The 17,374-nt window shown below is 30.9% G+C and overlaps 1 protein-coding gene across 3 annotated transcripts; it reads left to right on the top strand.

Annotated features, from left to right (window-relative positions):
• The first annotated feature begins 2,625 nt into the window (after positions 1–2,625).
• Positions 2,626–16,969, top strand: LOC148279450 (uncharacterized). 3 transcript variants are annotated; one of them, XM_088229920.1, is made up of 10 exons: positions 2,632–2,943; positions 3,077–3,151; positions 5,197–5,476; positions 6,250–6,484; positions 8,008–8,184; positions 10,213–10,410; positions 11,410–11,580; positions 11,687–11,876; positions 12,613–12,763; positions 15,829–16,969. In XM_088229920.1, the coding sequence occupies exons 1-10, from the start codon at positions 2,824–2,826 to the stop codon at positions 15,951–15,953; spliced, it is 1,722 nt and encodes a 573-aa protein (XP_088086046.1). In that variant the 5' UTR covers positions 2,632–2,823; the 3' UTR covers positions 15,954–16,969. The 3 variants fall into 3 exon arrangements, with proteins under 3 accessions (XP_088086048.1, XP_088086046.1, XP_088086049.1); XM_088229923.1 differs by having other exon boundaries at positions 2,633–2,943; positions 3,084–3,151; XM_088229922.1 differs by lacking the exon at positions 3,077–3,151 and having other exon boundaries at positions 2,626–2,943.
• Positions 16,970–17,374: the final 405 nt, after the last annotated feature.

Genomic DNA, 17,374 nt, shown 5'->3' on the forward strand with positions numbered 1-17,374 from the left:
AAAATTAATCGATTTTGAGTTATGGACACAGTCAAAACGTTGATTTCGTTCTGCATATTTGACTAAAACAGTCGTAATTCTATCCCGTTAGTTATACCAATTACTTCACTTTTTCATTATATATTTCTATATATTTTATATTTGATAAAAAAACATTACACTTTCATTTAATCCTGATACAAATACATTATATATAAAATACTGAAAAAATCTACCACTTTTTCTTAGAAGTATAACTTATGTACAGTGAAACTGAATTTCTGCTCTCCTGTAAAATCAGAAATTTTGAGTTACACCAGTCTTCTACTTAGTGTGTGATTTTATTTATTTTAAATCTTAACCCTTTAATACCGTACATATGTTTAAACGAACACTAACTTTGCGATTTTATTTTTCCCCAAATAGATCAAATAATAATGCCGGGTTTTTGGATTCTAGGAGCTAATAAGTTCAGTATTCATGTCTTTACCAATTCTCAAAAATTCCATTGAATAAAGTAATTAGGTAACTATTTAGCAATTTACAATTCAAAGAAAATGTATTAGTTCACGGGAATAATTGAGAAGTCATTAAACATGAGTAAGTTGTAACATCAGTTTTAAAATGATTTCACTCAAAATTTGTTCATTTACTTGAAAGCATCGTGTACAAAGTTGAAATGCAGTGCGTATTTTTTTCTCTATGTGAATATTTGAGTTCAAGATATATATATATTTTGTAGTTCAATTTTTATTTGCTTAGGATCATATTTTTACCAGAATTAATTTTTGAATTGCCTTGGGTTGTCTGACTCGTGATATGCTGTATGAGTTTTTTTTTAATAGACTTGAAACCTACCTAGTCCGCCGCCGTTCGGAGATTTGTTTTTTTCTAGCAAACACTGTTTATATCTTTTCTGTTTCCATAAGACCTTTTGCTTATGTTTGCGGATTAATTTTTGTTGTTTTTTAACGGGAACCATATCAGTTTCAAGAAAAGAGCTCTTCGAGGTATAGCGCAGTGAATGGACCACATCAAACAAAAATGCCGGGGTTATAAATATTTTTTTTTACTAAAACTAGATTTAACAATAGTGTAAGTAAAAAAACAGTTTAAAAAATAAAATAAAACTGTTAAGAGTAAATTGAGTGGAAAGAGGGAAAATTATTTTCGTAAAACTTAACAGGCCTGAGAATATAGATGTTTAGGCATTTACAGAGCTTATGACTTTGTTTATGAGCCCTATAAATGCCAAGATATCCATATTACATTCTCAAAAATGTATTTCCTCTCTGTTGCAACAAATGAAGATCCAAATATCTTCTTAAGAAGGAAATCCAGCCTGTCTACAAGCATTTGAACATAATCAGAACATTATTAATGTGTTTAAATTTATGTATGTTTTCAAATAATATATATTTAAAAACCCTTAAATAAATGATTGTGTAAGAAATATATATTTATACATTACACTAAACTAAAATTGTAACATTTCTTCCACGGCATGGGTTTTCCCAGTGAGGAAAACATTTTGAATTCAATTATAATATAATGTATTCTTGTGAAGTATGAAACAAATAAATAAAGAAGAAATGTTTTTTTTTTAATTTGATAAAATTGATTTTGGTATGTATTTGCAACTGGTAATTATTTCCCATACAATAACAGCTTTTGATACCTTATTTATGTTCAAACGAACGAACGAACGTAACTTCTGAACTATAAGAAATAATAATAATGTAAAAACTCCAACATTTTAAAAATATTTTTTATTTGATATAAAGTATAAAATATTGATTACAACTGCCAGAATAAATTCACAATTCAAAAGATTAACTTGGCACTTGCAAAAACATCCATTTTAGATCGATGTATTTTTAAAAATATAAACTGATAACCGGTTGTACACTAATTCGCATTAAAAAAATCTTAAATCTTTATGTAGTATCTTTCAGTCGATAACGACTATAAAGGAACAGATTTTCATCTTTTAAAATTTCAAGTCAGTGATTTTTTAATTATTTGCACCACAACAGGCCTTGAGGCCCAATTACAGTGATAAGTTACAGTACAGTACACTCAGGCTAGATAAAAATCACATTTAATTTTTGTGTTCTCACCAGGAATCGAACCCAGAACCTTCCGTATTTGAGTCAAGTGTCTTATTTTAAGGTTGTATATTTTCTAAAACTTTTTCATGAATCTTAACTTTACTATTCTAAGCATTTACAAAAACAGCAAAACGAAAGTTTGTCATTTATAAATTGATACGTGTACGATTGTTTCATAAAAGCTTATATTTATTTACTAAGACCTTTCGCAAGAAAAGTTTCTGTATAACCAATTTCTTAAACAAGCATTATTTTATATTATTGTTATCAAAAACATTTTTCACTTTGTGGTATGACATTTTACACTTATTTGTTGATAAATTTGTATAAACCACTTAATTTTTTAAATTACACTTCGACAGGTTTCAAGGTTACTACTTCATCGTCAGGAATTTATTATTTTGGCATTATTTTGTCTATTTTTACCGTCGATTTTTACCGATTATTATAACGATTACGGTTATGTAAAAAATCGAACATTCGAATCTCGCAACCAGTTACTATATCACTCTACTCGTGTCTTTTGATTTTTGTCTATGATATTTAAGAAGGTGTTGACTGTTGACAAGTGTCAAATTGTATCAAATCGTCAAATCTTGCTCGATTTCGATCATTCATCTCTATATTATATCCAATAACAGTAAAATAATTGTTTTTGTTGTCGATCCGGCTTTATTTACCTGTGTGACCCTTTTAGAATAAAATTAATACACACAAAAATTGTATGTAAATAATGACTTCGAACAGCCCGTGTCGATTGTGTGCTGAATTGTGTAATTCATCTTTAGACTGTATTTTTTCGGATGATAATGTTCCTCTCGTAGAAATTATTCAAAAATATCTCTCAATACACGTAAGTATATATATATATAATTTTTTTTTTACATATACTACTTTAATTCATATAATTATGTCTTGCCTGTCATGACTTCTTCGTATTTTTTCCCCTTTTGTTTAATATGTAGAATAATTTATATTACGTATAGATTTCAGAAAAGACGGCAGTCAGATTTAGAATAAACGTTTTTCAATGGCGCTTTCTAATGGTTTATCATATGTGTGTAAGTAATAATAATTTAACGCATATTATAATTATGTCATTTGAGATTTTAAACTGTAAATGAATATCGTTCGTACTAACGCAATTTTTCCTTCAGTTTTGTCACTTTTGAACAATTTATTTTTATTTTCTTTAAATGTAATATTTTTCCGACTCATACAGATCATCAAAGAGTTATAGTCAGTTTAGATCTGAAATTAGTAAAAAATAAATCGTTTAATAGTCAGCATTAATTCAAATTTTATTTATCTGGATCACAGGTTTGATGTTCGCCCTCCGCTTCTTGATTCCCATTTTATAATGCATTTATTTACGACCTATAAAAATGACCTTTAAATCAAAATATTTGTGAAGAGTACTGACAAATATTTTGATTTATTAAAATCTATGAAATTAAAATTCAGCATTTATCACATCGGCGGTCTAAATAGAAATACACTTGAACTTGGTTATTACGAGGAAGATGGGATCACTTGAATTTGCTCCTTTATAAGCGTTACTCGTTATACCAGAGAAGGGTTTTTTATACAATCGCTATTGCACATTGTCACTAAGTAAACAAGTAAATACATATTTGTACATATAATTCATACAGTTTTTTTCACAGGGTTTAGGTTTTGACTGATCTGGTCTAGAACTTATTTGATGTCACCCACTTGTAATGTTTATTGTGTATTGAAATAAGCCTAGAACATTAAAAAATCTAAAAAGACCCCGTTAAAACCCCGTTAAGACCCCGAAACAAACATGTCATTCATAAACTACAAAAGCAGCTGTAAATTGTAACAATGTGCCGAACCGGCACTTACTAAGTTCACAAAGCTTGGATTTTTTATAAACCATGTGTGTTCATTTTTCAATATTGTTGGTGAAAAATCCAATTAGGTACTTGGACACATACATAGCTATCATAAATATAATCCAATCCCAACGCCCGGCGGTATTTATCCTTTACGTTAGCCAACCGTTTAGATTTTATAACTTGGATTCTTATTTCGAGAATGATGTTTTTAACAATTGAAGATTTTTTGTATAATTTTTGACAATATTTTTGTTCCGTATGTCCGAGGAGAAGCTCGTTATAACAGTGAATATTTGTATGGAGAAAACCATGAATTAAAATGTCAACTAATGTTTCCTCGTTAAATCCGAGATCTCACTATTTCCGTGATTGTTATAACCGAGTTCGACTGTATACAAGTTTGCAAGTAAATGCAGGCGTTGCCAATTAGGTGAAATAATTCTAATGAATCTCCTCCATATTGAAGAAATATGGATGTTTTAACAAAGGCAGAATGGTGAACCTGTCATTGGCTGGTTTGAGTAGCCACTTTACATACTGTGAATCATTTACCATTCAGCCTATGTTTAAACATCCACATTTCATCAACTCTTCAATCCGTTGACTTTTGTGAAGTAAAAGAGCTGAAATCTCTATCACCACTTAAACCAGCCAATGACAGGTCATAAGCCCCGTAAATGCCTAGACTTCCATATTCCCTTCTTAAAAATGTGTTCCCTTTCTGTTGCAACAAATTTAGATCTAGATAACTCCCTATGGAGAAAATCCAGCCTGTCTACAAACATTTTGACATACTCAAAACATTGTTGATTATATAACAATACTTAAAATTGGATTAACTGATCAACTGGCACTGAATAAATACAAAGTATATTTGAGTGACATGTGAAATATGTAAAAAAAAAAAATTTATACTGTACAGTCCAGTCCTCCTTAGATTAATTTTATATAAAAAAATTCATGTCAATTTTAATTATTTTAATTTGAATTTTCTCTCTTGTTAATCTGCGATATAACCTATTGCCATCACTGGACCAAATTAAAGTCGCCACTAGTCGACGGCAGCCCACGACAGCCCTGTAAGTGGCCAGACCCTACTTCCTTCTCAGAGGGTTTCTCCATGTCTTTTCATAAATCTTGATAAACTTCCTAGAGGGTGAAATCCAGTATTAGTCTACAAACATTCAGACATACCCAAGATATTGTCAATTTATTACTATTTGTTTTTAAACCTTTGTTTTTAGATAACAATCAAAGACTTGTTACCAATTCAAATATGCACATCATGTAGATCAAGATTAACATCCTTTGACGAGTATGCACATAAATGTGCTTTAACTCAAATAACTCTGTCTTCAGTAACAGATAAGCAAATAGATAACGACGACAAGAATTCAATAAAGCCAGAAGATAATTTAAGTATTAAGGATTATATAAAAGAGGAATTCTCCGATCAATCTGTTAAATCCGAAGAGGATTCGCACTTCATTGATGATGATGATGATGATTCCTACTCGGAAAAAAGTAAGATTTTTTAATATACTTTATTTCCCGTGTCTGAATGGAATGAAGAATACGGTTATGTGCATGAAATAGAACCAGAATTTTGGACAAGTCTTTCAACTCAACAGCTATTCTCAGATAGAAATCCTGATAAAGAAAATCAAGTGGAAATTAGTCCTCTTTGTGGTCTAGTGGTTAATGAATTTGAAGAATTCACTTCCCTCTTTTCTCAATCCAATGAAGTGCATATTATGTTCTCCTGGATTACCTTCTTTTAGCACAAACTACCTTTTTAATTCTCAAATTACCTTCTATATAATAATGGTAAGGCTACCAGATTACAGAGAGCTCTTTCGGGCAGCTTTTCTCCTTTGGCAATGAGCAATTTTTCCGTGCTCGTGGGCACCGCCGAGAAGACTCATGTCCTCTAGTGTAGTGTGCGGTATGTGATAGGCAAGCCGGTCAAGAAATTTGCCTCGCGTTTGCTATACAAGAGATGTTGGGTTCGATTTTCGGTAAGGTTGACATGAAATAAGGCATAATGTGCTACTATATATATAAGACTGATCAATATTCCCTTAATGGCCACCTCTGTGGTGTAATGGTTAAGACATTTGACTCACGTTCAAAAGGTTTCTTGGTTCGATTCCCGATGAGAACAATAAAAATAAAAATGTGATTTTTCTCAAACCTGGGTGTTTTGTGTTGTAATTCGCCCCAGTAATTGGGCCTCTTGGCCTGCGCAATAATGCTATAGTGTTAACAAATATATTTATACTACTCTTGTATGTTAGGTTCGAGAAGGAAATCTAAAAGAAAAACAAGTAAATCCCGTAAAAGTAAAAAATCCAAAGGGAAGAAGAACAAGCTTGCCCTGAAGAAAAAGGAGATGAAAATACAGAATGTTTCTCAGCTCGCTGAATTAAAACTGGACCCGTTAGTTAAAATCGAATCTGATTTAAAATTAGAAGATGAAAATATTGACTTGAAAAAGAAAGGATATACACTAAACAATAGTTTGTTTATGAAGTAAGTAGTTCACTTATTCTCAGAAGCATAAAAGGATCAATCTACAAAAGTGTATTTACAGATATTGATTTTTAACCCTTCAAGAACGAGGGTTCTTGTCTTTTATGAACGAATTGTTTTACTAAAAAAATTGCCATTAATTCCACACTATGTTTATTCCATTGTGGCACAACTAAAGAACATATCTTTCGGGCTGAAATATAGTAAACGCAACTATAGTTACTTTAAAACTAGAGGTGGGAGGATGGTGTTTCGGGACTCAGTGTCCACTGTGACCATATGGACACGCTCGTACTTAAACTGACATTATTAATCCTCCCTCCCCCCCCGGTGATGTGTAGCTAGTACACATTGCGTCTAATAACTATAATATCTTTAGAAATACACTAAATATTGAGTTTAGATTTTCAGTAGGCCTCCATTACACATTTACGTATTGACTGAAATAATTTGTTATTAAATAATAAGTACTTATAAGGGCACAAAAAAAGCATTTTATCGAAAATCGGGGATAAATTACAAATATCATCAAAAGTATACTCACAGTATACCAATAACACCTGGCGTTACACGTCCACTACATGTCCAGTCACGTAGTCCAGTACTAGCTACTTAGTAGCTCTCGGAAGTTGGCACGGGTGTTTGTTTCACCCGAGTCATTAGCGATACCCAAATTTTTTCATGTTTTCAGCAGTTAGATTTGAAATATTATCATCTTTGAATTAAATTATGGTTAATTAAAGCCATTCTCTATAAACATTCCATTTTTCTCTTTTTTAATCTCTTATTTTTTTAATGTGTAGTGACTACACAGCACCGTAACGCGCGGGTGTTTTTAGGACAGTAAGGGAAAGGTTAATACATCTACAATTTTAATTGTACTAAACCGACTTCATAATCTCGCAATACCTTGAAGTTACACGATGGGTGAATCCCATGAAAATAGCTTAAATTCGCGTAAGTCAGGGTACAGCTTCGCCCTCAAATACATAAATATTATTTAAACGGAAAATGGACTTCTTAGTCTTAAAATCACCGAAACATAAATATTAAATTAAATAGCCGGTCTATGTGAATATTAATAACAAAATATCAAAAATTATATCTTTCAAATGTCATGGACACGATAACGATATGAACATTTAATTGTATTCCGAAATTTCCCTAAAATGATGAAAAAGTAGAAAAAATTTATGAACATAAATGTAACATTTTGAATACTCATACTTATGTTGTTACAATTCACAAATTGGTTTGCCAATCATAAACACCCTGTTGACCGTAGTATAAAAAAATTCACAGATTTAGTATAAACAACCAGAAAAAAAGTCACATTACAAAGAATAATTACAGAGAGGATTTTAAAAATCTGAATTAGTAAAATACATTGTTTCGTCAAAATAACAAAAATATTTTTTATAAAATGTATCGGCTTAGTTAAATAGTACAGTATACATGTATTTTAAAACATTAAATTTTCTTATTTTATATTATAAATATAACAGGGCTATTTAAAATTTCAGTTTTGTTTGTCATATTTGCCATGAAGAGTTTTCAAAATGGAGTGATCTGTTTAATCACACCAATCAAATTCACAATACTAAACCCAAGATTTTATGTACCTGCAGTAAATATCTCAGATCTAAACAGAATGTGTATAAACACATAAAGAAACATAGCTTCGAAGATTCTATCTACAAGTAAGTTATATTTTATACATATGTACATACATTCTTACTAGATTATAGTTTTAAAAATTAAATAAATATTTGCATCCTTATGATTTAATCAAATATTTAAATTTTGGGGCCGTTTTCAAGGAGTTGTAAATAACTCAATGATGTTAAATGAGAACTAAGTTGTGGTAGAGCTGGATTCGAACCACAGATTTATGAGATTGTGACATTACCATAGACTACAACCTGATTTCAAAGAGAACTTAACGAGGGAAGCTTATTTATTTATTTTTTAATACTTATGAGTTATGTGGGTAAACAACTTATCGACCCCTTGGAATAACAAGATTCCATCTGAAAATTTTACTGAATTATTTAATAGAATTTGGGCACCTTGTTTCACAAATTGTATCAAATAACTGGATGCAGTTGAAACTTTTAACACTTCCTAATTATTTCAATAGCCAGTATATGGTGTTAGTGTGTCAGAAGGATTATTGCAAATGGAACTGTTTTTACTCAATAACTCAATTCAACAATTTTTTTTGGTTAGAACCTTGTTATTCCAAGAGGTCTTAATGTAGAAATACTTTGTGTTGACACTAAAAAAGCTTAGTGACTGATAGCTATGCTGCCACGCTAAGCAAAAAAGTCATAACTGAAAAATTTTGGTTTGCTATTTTTTTTCAGTAATATATATTCGATAGCCTCACATATTTACTAAGCCAACAAGTCATTTCTGCTTCTCAAATATGAGATATTCTCTTATAAAAAATGATTCAGCAGGGCAAAGCATAAAACTGGAATGTCCTGTAAAATTTTCAATTTAGCAGATACGACTTTTAGTCTTTTTTTTTTTATTAAAAGAAAAGAAGTATTCATATAATATACCCTAATATTTCAATGTTGGTGGCCATTTTTAAAGAGTCGTAAATAACTCACTATTAGAAAATGGAAATCAAGTTGGGGTAGAGTGGGGTTTGAACCTCGGACCTCCGGCCCGTGAGTCCGCAACACTAGCCACGGGACCACAACCCGATTCTATCATTCTTTCTACACTATAGCCGAAATTTGACCCAAATATTTATTTTGTAAAACATTAATAAATGGTAGACAAAAAGGACTTATGAATACGTTATTATAATCAGATTAACGTGTATAGTTTTCTATGTGTCCGGGCGGATTAAGAATACAGTAATGTGTCTGAAATAAAACCAGAATCCTGAACAAGTGTTTTCAACTCTATGGCTGCTCTTAGGTAAGCAACCTAAATAACTAGAGTGGAGATAAGTCCACCTCGTAGTGTAGTGATGGCCCATCCGCCTACTGTGTTTGAGGTCCCGAGTATGATTTTCGGGAAGGTCGACATGAAATATTAAGTAAAAAGGTAGTTCTACCGTGCAATATTTCATGTTCCTGGACTGGCGTCTGAAGCGTAAGGCTGATCATCTTACCTTCGTGTAACATATACTGCATTAGTGCATTACACTGCATCGGGTGCAAACAGGGAAATGATTAAGTTGAACGTTAATTATATGTGTGATTTGAGATTTAAGTAATGACAAAACACCCACAATGAAAGTGGTCAAATTGTCACCGCACGTCACTGGCTGACACCCGTGAATACAGGACATTAATTTTGGCATTTACATCAAAAACCCACCGATACAACATGACATTCATAAAATCATCATATTCATATTATCACGTATTATCATACGAAATTGGAATTTGATTGCTCATGATCTTTATTGACCCTTATACAAAATTTATTTTATGACAAATCAGTCATTTAGGCCTTTTATTGTCGATATATGTAGATGCAAGATGTGACTCTACAGCCAAAATAGTTTGTTCTTGTCGAGAAATAAATCAATTATATTATTTAATGTAAATCTATATATATTGAGGAAACATAAAACGATAATATCTTTATTTAAATAAATAAAAGTGTTCCCTTTGTGTTAATATAAATGGACAAGGAAAATAATAAATAGCACTGTCCGCAATTTTTCCAAATTTTATTAATTTTTTTTTCAAATAAATTTGCAGATGTCTCAAATGCAAGAGCTCTTTTCTCACAGAAAAATATTATACGAAACATTTATTGACACACGCTATAGGAAATATTTTCAAATGTGAACATTGTGATAAAACATTTGCTAAAAATTATAAATTGAAGATACATGAAAGAAATCATCTCCCTAAAGAAGAAAGGATGAAAAGTGGCTGCGAAATTTGTGGAGGAAGGTTGGTATCGCAAATATTCATACTTAATACAAATTATGATTGGAATCACTAAGTTTTTACTGCATTGGAGCAAGCTGTATTCCTAGAAAAAACTTCCAATATTTAGCCTATAATATGTATATTTATTTATACATTTTACATACATGTAAGGGTGGGTATATTGCTTTATGGCAATTTCTTACTGCTTACCCAAATAATACAACTATAATAAGTTTGCGAGATTTTTATTTGATTTCTTGTTTTCATATTATTATTAAAAAATTTTCTTACAAAAATCAACAGATGAAAGTCTTCTATATTCCCTGCTCAAAATTTTCTTTATCCTTGTTACTTAATTATTCAAACATTATTTTATCTAGAAAAATAAACTCCTTTTTCTCTGGACACTATTTTGGTACAGCAAGCAATTAATTATTTATTCAATTCCTGCACAAGTACCAAGATGACACGTTCTAACAAACATTATGATATGGCAATATGATATTTATTTTATTTATTAAGATATTTTTCTGTGTTTATGTATAACTCTTTATATTTCCCTGATCTAAAATTATCATTAATTATATTTTTATATCGCCATTTTTGTGAAAAATCACCTCAAGGACGCTTTACAATTCTATATGTATACTTACATTCTAACTAAGCTTACATTACATATTAAACTGTCTGAATTATTTGTTATTTAAAGTTTGAAGAGAAGAACTGGATTTTATCACCCTAAGGAGTTTATCTGTTGTAATATCTATCAATAGTTATGTATGTATTAATAAAATGGATAAAAACAGAAAATGATTATTCTTTTAAAAAGTCAAGCAAGCCTCATTCACTATGAGAGACTAGAGATTATGTGCATGTAGAATAAGAAAATGAGTGGTCTAGAAATAAATAAGCACTCGGAGAACACAACTTGCCCCTATATATTTTACATGTTTTTGTAGTTTTAAAAAATTGGCTAATGTGATAATAAAAAAAACTTACATATTTTCTAAATTTCTTTAGGTTTGCTTCCAATCATGCTCTCCAACTTCACGTCAGAACCGTTCACAATAAGGAGAGAAGTTTTGTTTGTGATATTTGTGGTAAAGCATTCACTACAAAAGGCAATCTGAAATCTCATCTACTTTTTCATACCGCAGAACGACCGTTTCCTTGCCCACATTGCCCCAAAACGTAATATTTCTTTTGTTATTTAAACACTCGATATATTAATATAAAAGATATTAACAAATCATTATAATATTGTGAACTTTTCATTTAATTATATTATTTTTTCCAGCTATAAAAGTTCGAGGAACCTCCGGAGACACACAGATGCCCATGAAGGTGTAAAATATAAGTGTTCTAAATGTCCCTCTACATTTTCATACGAAAAAACTTTAAAAGAACATATGTACGTTCATTTAGATGTATTCCGATTTATTTGTGGATTTTGTAACAAAGGATTTAAATGGAAACGATCATTTGAGGTAGGTTATTTATTAATTTAGTTTTCCAAAAAATACATTCAATATCATATTTAAGGTGTTATGTATTTAACCCTTCCGGGCCTAAGAGGGGTATCTAGGGTGCCCCAGGTAGCATTTATTTTCAACAACTGTTTTGTCAATATGTTAAGAATATATCAAAATTATTATAATATTTTTCTGCCGAATTCTTTCAATAATAATTTACATTTGTCTTTGCTTTCCCTCCGTGCAAACAGCAAGCATTACAATTCATCGCTTACCAGTTTAATAATCTTTGATATATTGGTTAGTTAGCACGTGTACATAATGTTATTTGTACATTGGCTAGCTTATTGCCAAATGGCAATTTCTTCCAGCCAACCAAAAAAATAATAGTTTTATTTTTATAATTCAAGTTACAGAACACATTCAATAGAAAATAAAGATCAAAAAGCCAAAGATATATAAAAATAGAAATAAACATTCGTTTATAAATTACCTTAAATCAAAACTATTACTCAATAGGAAAAGGGAACAAATAGGAAAGAGGAAAGGAGGAGAGATTAAGGAAGAGAAAGGAGATGTTTCTTCAGACGTGATTTAAACAGAGATAATGTAGTAACATCTTTGATGGTGGATGGGAGATGATGGGCAAATAATACTGCTTCAAAAAATAACACTGATATGTACATATTATATTTTCTATTGTAAAACATGTCAAATAAATGTGTATTCATCTATTAATTTTGTTTTTAAGAGTCATCTTAATCTTCATACTGGAAAAACACCCTTTTCTTGTCCATGGTGTCCAAAAACTTTTGCTGATGGGTCAAACTGTAGAATTCACAAGCGAAGGAAGCATCCAGTTGAACTCGCTGAATATGAAGCAATCAATGGGCCGGGGAATCGTGAGATACTTTTATTTTATTCTATAATTAAAATCTAACGTCATTGCAAATCTAAAGGCTAAATACAAATTGATCAATCTAGCTGGACAAAAATCGAAATCAGACTTGTAGGATTTTAAACTCGATGTGACAGTTTAGAGATGCGCCAGCAAATAAAACATCATTTTGTTGATTCCACTCAATTTATTTTTGATTTTAAATATGTTTTTATATTAATGAAATATTTTTGGCCGCTTTTCTTAGGCGTTTTCTGCTACAAATAAATATAGGGATCAGATGATATTCCATAATTCATACGAACACAAGAAGTTTTTGATGTGTAACCCGATCTAACCTTCTTAATTTCTTTGTTGTCGGCATCTAAAGCCTTTTTGGACATTACTTGTCTTATTGGTATGACAAAATGCCTTATTATTTCTGCTTCATGCACTAAGATCTTATTCTTTGTGTAAAAGTGAAGATAAAAGTTTGCAGGTTAAGGTAATAATAATATCAATTTTTTTTCTTTTTATGTGGGCACATATAAAGAAAAATTAAAAAAAAATAAAATCATAAAATAATCGCTCGAAATAATTATACCCTCAACAAATGATGCGATGATATGTTGAGAACTTTTTCATGCCTTGACTCAGCTTGCTAAAGTATGTACTTTAAGCATATCCGAAATTAAATTATGCTATTTTTAGTGTTTTGAAAATGGTGCTTGTTATGACCGTATTGCTAAGTTTTCACTAATATTTTGGTGAATTAAAATGCAATAATAAATCAATCATCACCTCTACTTGAAGAATCCACCACTAAAAAGTACTTAAAGTTACATAAAACACACTTATGTATGCCCAAAGTTAACGTTCACGGTCGCCCTGAGCGGGCTGCCGGCTTCATGCATCCGAAATGGTAACTTACTCATTGTTTTTGAGAGGACCATGGCACAATAAATAGTTTGGAGTGCATTTCCGGTTAGTGGAAACATCCAAGGGCATATAACGAAAAGCAATATTCGAACATTTCAATTTCAGGACTTTTGTCTGTCTAGATTAGCCAAATCGTGTGTTGTGTGTTAGTATAAATAATAATTGTCATATTGTGATTTTAAAATTGCGAAATTTTACAGTTTTGGTAACATTTAATTGGGTTGTGATCCCGTGGCTAGTGTCTCAGACTCACGACTCAAAGGTCCGTGGTATGAATCCCACTCTACGCCAACTTGATTCTTATTTTCTAATAGTGAATTATTTATAATTCGTTGAAAATGGCCCTCAAAATGAAATAATTGGGTAAATCATAAGAACGCAAATATTTATTTTTACCAAAAAAAAACAAAAAAAGTTAAGTTAAAATGTTGACTAAATTTTTGATGCTTTGTTATTTTACTTTTTGAAAATTTCAAGTTCTCTCTTACTAAGTATCAGTTCAGTGCCGAAAATCGGCGCTTATTATAGTCAATAATGCAGTACGTTTTATTTGCAAAACAGTGACAATGGTATCTAATACAATTAAGTTAAATTAAAATTAAATTGTATGCAAACATATTAGGCACTGTCTATCCTCACTAGGTATTTGTAAATACCTGTTCTGAGGTAGGCAGCATTTTAATTTCAGTCTTAATAACATCTAGAGATAATATATATATTTTTTAAATATATAGAAAACTGATTAAAAATGAAATCAAATGTAAAAATTTCACAAAAATGATGAAACTAAAAAATTAAAAGTATTTATAAGGTGGTTTGATTTTATAACAAATATTGAATTCCGAAAACGGACGTCCTATAATAAGTGTCTCAAAGGTGTGGCAGTGGACCTGGGTTGAACATGTGCTGCGGATGTCTTAGTTTTACCCCTCCGAGACAGGAGGGTACACTTATTGATATTGACTATTAATTTGACTTTGTCAATATATATTGGGCAACAGTCATATTTCAAAGTAAAGTTAATTTATCTTTATATATATACAGGTTGTTCTTTAAACACTGTCACATCCGAAACCACGATGATCAGTATGGGCAAGAAGACATATTAGCATATTTAAAACAATATTTAAAACGCAGAAATTAAAAAAAAAAAATATTTAAAAAAACAAATGGTTGCTTACTTCTGCAGGGGAGAAGCGAGGGGGGCGTGGCCATGTGGTTGACGGTGTATCATACTCCCCCCTCCCCTCTCCTTACTGCACCCTTGAAGAAGTAAGCAACCATTTGTTTTTTTAAATATTTTATTTTTGTAAATTTCATTCGTTCTAAAAATTTATTTTAATGTGCCAATATGTCTTGGTCATACTGATCATTGTGGTTTCGGATGTGACAGGGTTTAAGGAACACCCTGTATAATTCTTCTGTACGTGTGAAGTCACTAAACTTCTTCTAAACGGGTAAACCGATTTACTTGTGATTTTCAACAAAATGTAGATCTTTACGCTGCGCGGGTTCATCGAAATTAAAATTTTCAAATCTGTAAAAACAAAGTTAGAAGCATAAATTTTTTTTTCATCAATCTACCAGAGTTGCATTCGACGAGAATGCATTTACAGAAAAATGGAAGAATGTTGTTTTTTTGTGTTTAAAAAAAGTTTGTTTTTGAATATTTACAAATAACATTTGCTTTTTATGGATCCCAATCAGATTATTTCCTTACATTCCTTATAATTTCTCTCCATTTTTTTCTTTTGACTGGATTTTTGGTTATACTAAAATAATATTAACTAACATTCAATATTTTTTTTAAAATCGCATTCATGAATAAAGACCACCATTGTTGGTGAGAAGAGACGAGTTTGGCATTTTTAAAAATAATTTTATATTTGAAAATTAATTTATTTTTAGTTTTGGAATTTAATCATAAACAAGTACCTAGGTACCTGCTTATCAATGAAAAGTCTTTTTCCAAGGCAGGCAAGCCAACGTTCGGGCAGGACAACGTCTGTCGGGTCTGCTAGTGTATTATATATTACAATAATTATTGGACATTTATGTAAACTATGCGGCTTTTGTTTCAAAAGCTCAAAATGTAGAAATGCAGATGTTTAAACATCTTATTTAAATTAAAGTTACTGTATTTTTTTTCAGCTAAAATGAAGCAAGTTTCGACTGGAAAAAAAATCATCCGTAGTCTTAAAAATGAGATAATTCCTAAACCTAAAGTATTTCCAAAAATAGATAATGCCATTAGTTCTGACACCGATGATTGTTAATATTCCCGCTGCAAACAAAGAATCACTGGAATTCATCATAAAATTTGTAAAATGTGAATTGAAATCAATATAGAAATATATATCAGTCGCCTATTTTAATGTTCACCCTGTCCACTTTCTTAGTTTTGAGATATTCACAAAAAAATTGTATAGACCTCAGTAATAAAAGAAAAAGAGGAAAATCTCTAATTAAATGGAATTAAATATGGCGTTAACAAAAAAAACGACTTTTCTAAAATACGATAGATATTTTAAAAATTATTAAAAGATATTTTATGGACAAGATATCTTTTTTTGCTGTTTTAAGGACATGATAACATGTAACTTACTGTGTTATGGCACTTTGGAAATGTTTCTAAGGGGCAAAATTAATTAGTGGTAATATTTTGAGTAGTTTTAAGGGGAGAAAATGTATCATTGTTAATTTTATTATTTATTATAACAACGAATAAGTACAAAAGTAAACAAAATATGTAACCTTGAAATGAACAAGATAATATTATTTGGAAATGGGGAGCAGATAGACAAGATGCATTTTGAAATTGGACAATGCTTTTCAACCGTTATACTGACTGTATAAGAATAGTTTTTGAAATTTTTGAAGAAGATTTATGTGCCTCATTTAATAAGCCATAAAATGACATATTCAGTTCATTTAAACTAGACAGCGTGAATTTTAAAAATGGGCGACTAATATATGTATATATATCCTGGAAGGACAGCTGAATGTCATCACAGGACAGCCCACCATCACAAATAGGCCATACGACCTAGACCAAGAAGAAGAAGAAGAAGATATATATATAACCGGCTTGTGGCCCTGTAGTAGTGTAGAGGACTTATGGTCTGAGGTTTGAACCCTGCTCTACCACACCTGATCCAAATTTTTGTCATGGAGTTATTTACGACTAGTTGAAATTAGCTCTAAAATTTAAATATTTGGGTAAATCTTTCTCGCAAACATTTCTTGAAAAATATACAAATAATATGTAAATAAATAGTAGTGGTGGAAAAAACTTTTGTTTTATTTTTTTATAACCATTATCTATTAGTTCCTACATAAATTCACAATAAAAATATGAATTGTACTAATATGATTATAATGTTTTTGGTCAATGTGTTACAAGTTCCAACAGCAAAGGCAGTAAAGGCTAATCTAATGCTCTCAAATACGTATGGTCGAGGTTGCCATTAGTGAAAGAACGTGTCGTGAGTGGTTTCAATGCTTCAACAATGGCGATTTTCATGTCGAAGGCAGCCATCGCGGTGGAAGGAGAAGATTTTCAAAGATGCAGAATTAGACGCGTTACTTGATGAAGACTCGTGTCAAAGTCAAGAAGAAGTGCGATCATTGGGAGTGACTCAACAATTCATTTTAAAACACCTCAAAACCATGAGAATGATTTAGAAGCAAGGAAATT

This window comes from Micrasema longulum, unplaced genomic scaffold, assembly GCF_059751315.1.
Source record: "Micrasema longulum isolate JH-2025_06_02 unplaced genomic scaffold, ASM5975131v1 h1tg000724l, whole genome shotgun sequence".
Lineage (NCBI taxonomy): Eukaryota > Metazoa > Arthropoda > Insecta > Trichoptera > Brachycentridae > Micrasema > Micrasema longulum.

Excerpts from the sequence above, each read along its gene's own strand:
- LOC148279450 (XM_088229920.1), top strand. The coding sequence starts at position 2,824 with ATGACTTCGAACAGCCCGTGTCGATTGTGTGCTGAATTGTGTAATTCA. Across the intron at positions 2,944-3,076 it reads AAAAATATCTCTCAATACAC|ATTTCAGAAAAGACGGCAGT; the intron begins GTAAGTATATAT and ends TATTACGTATAG. Across the intron at positions 6,485-8,007 it reads AACAATAGTTTGTTTATGAA|TTTTGTTTGTCATATTTGCC; the intron begins GTAAGTAGTTCA and ends TTAAAATTTCAG.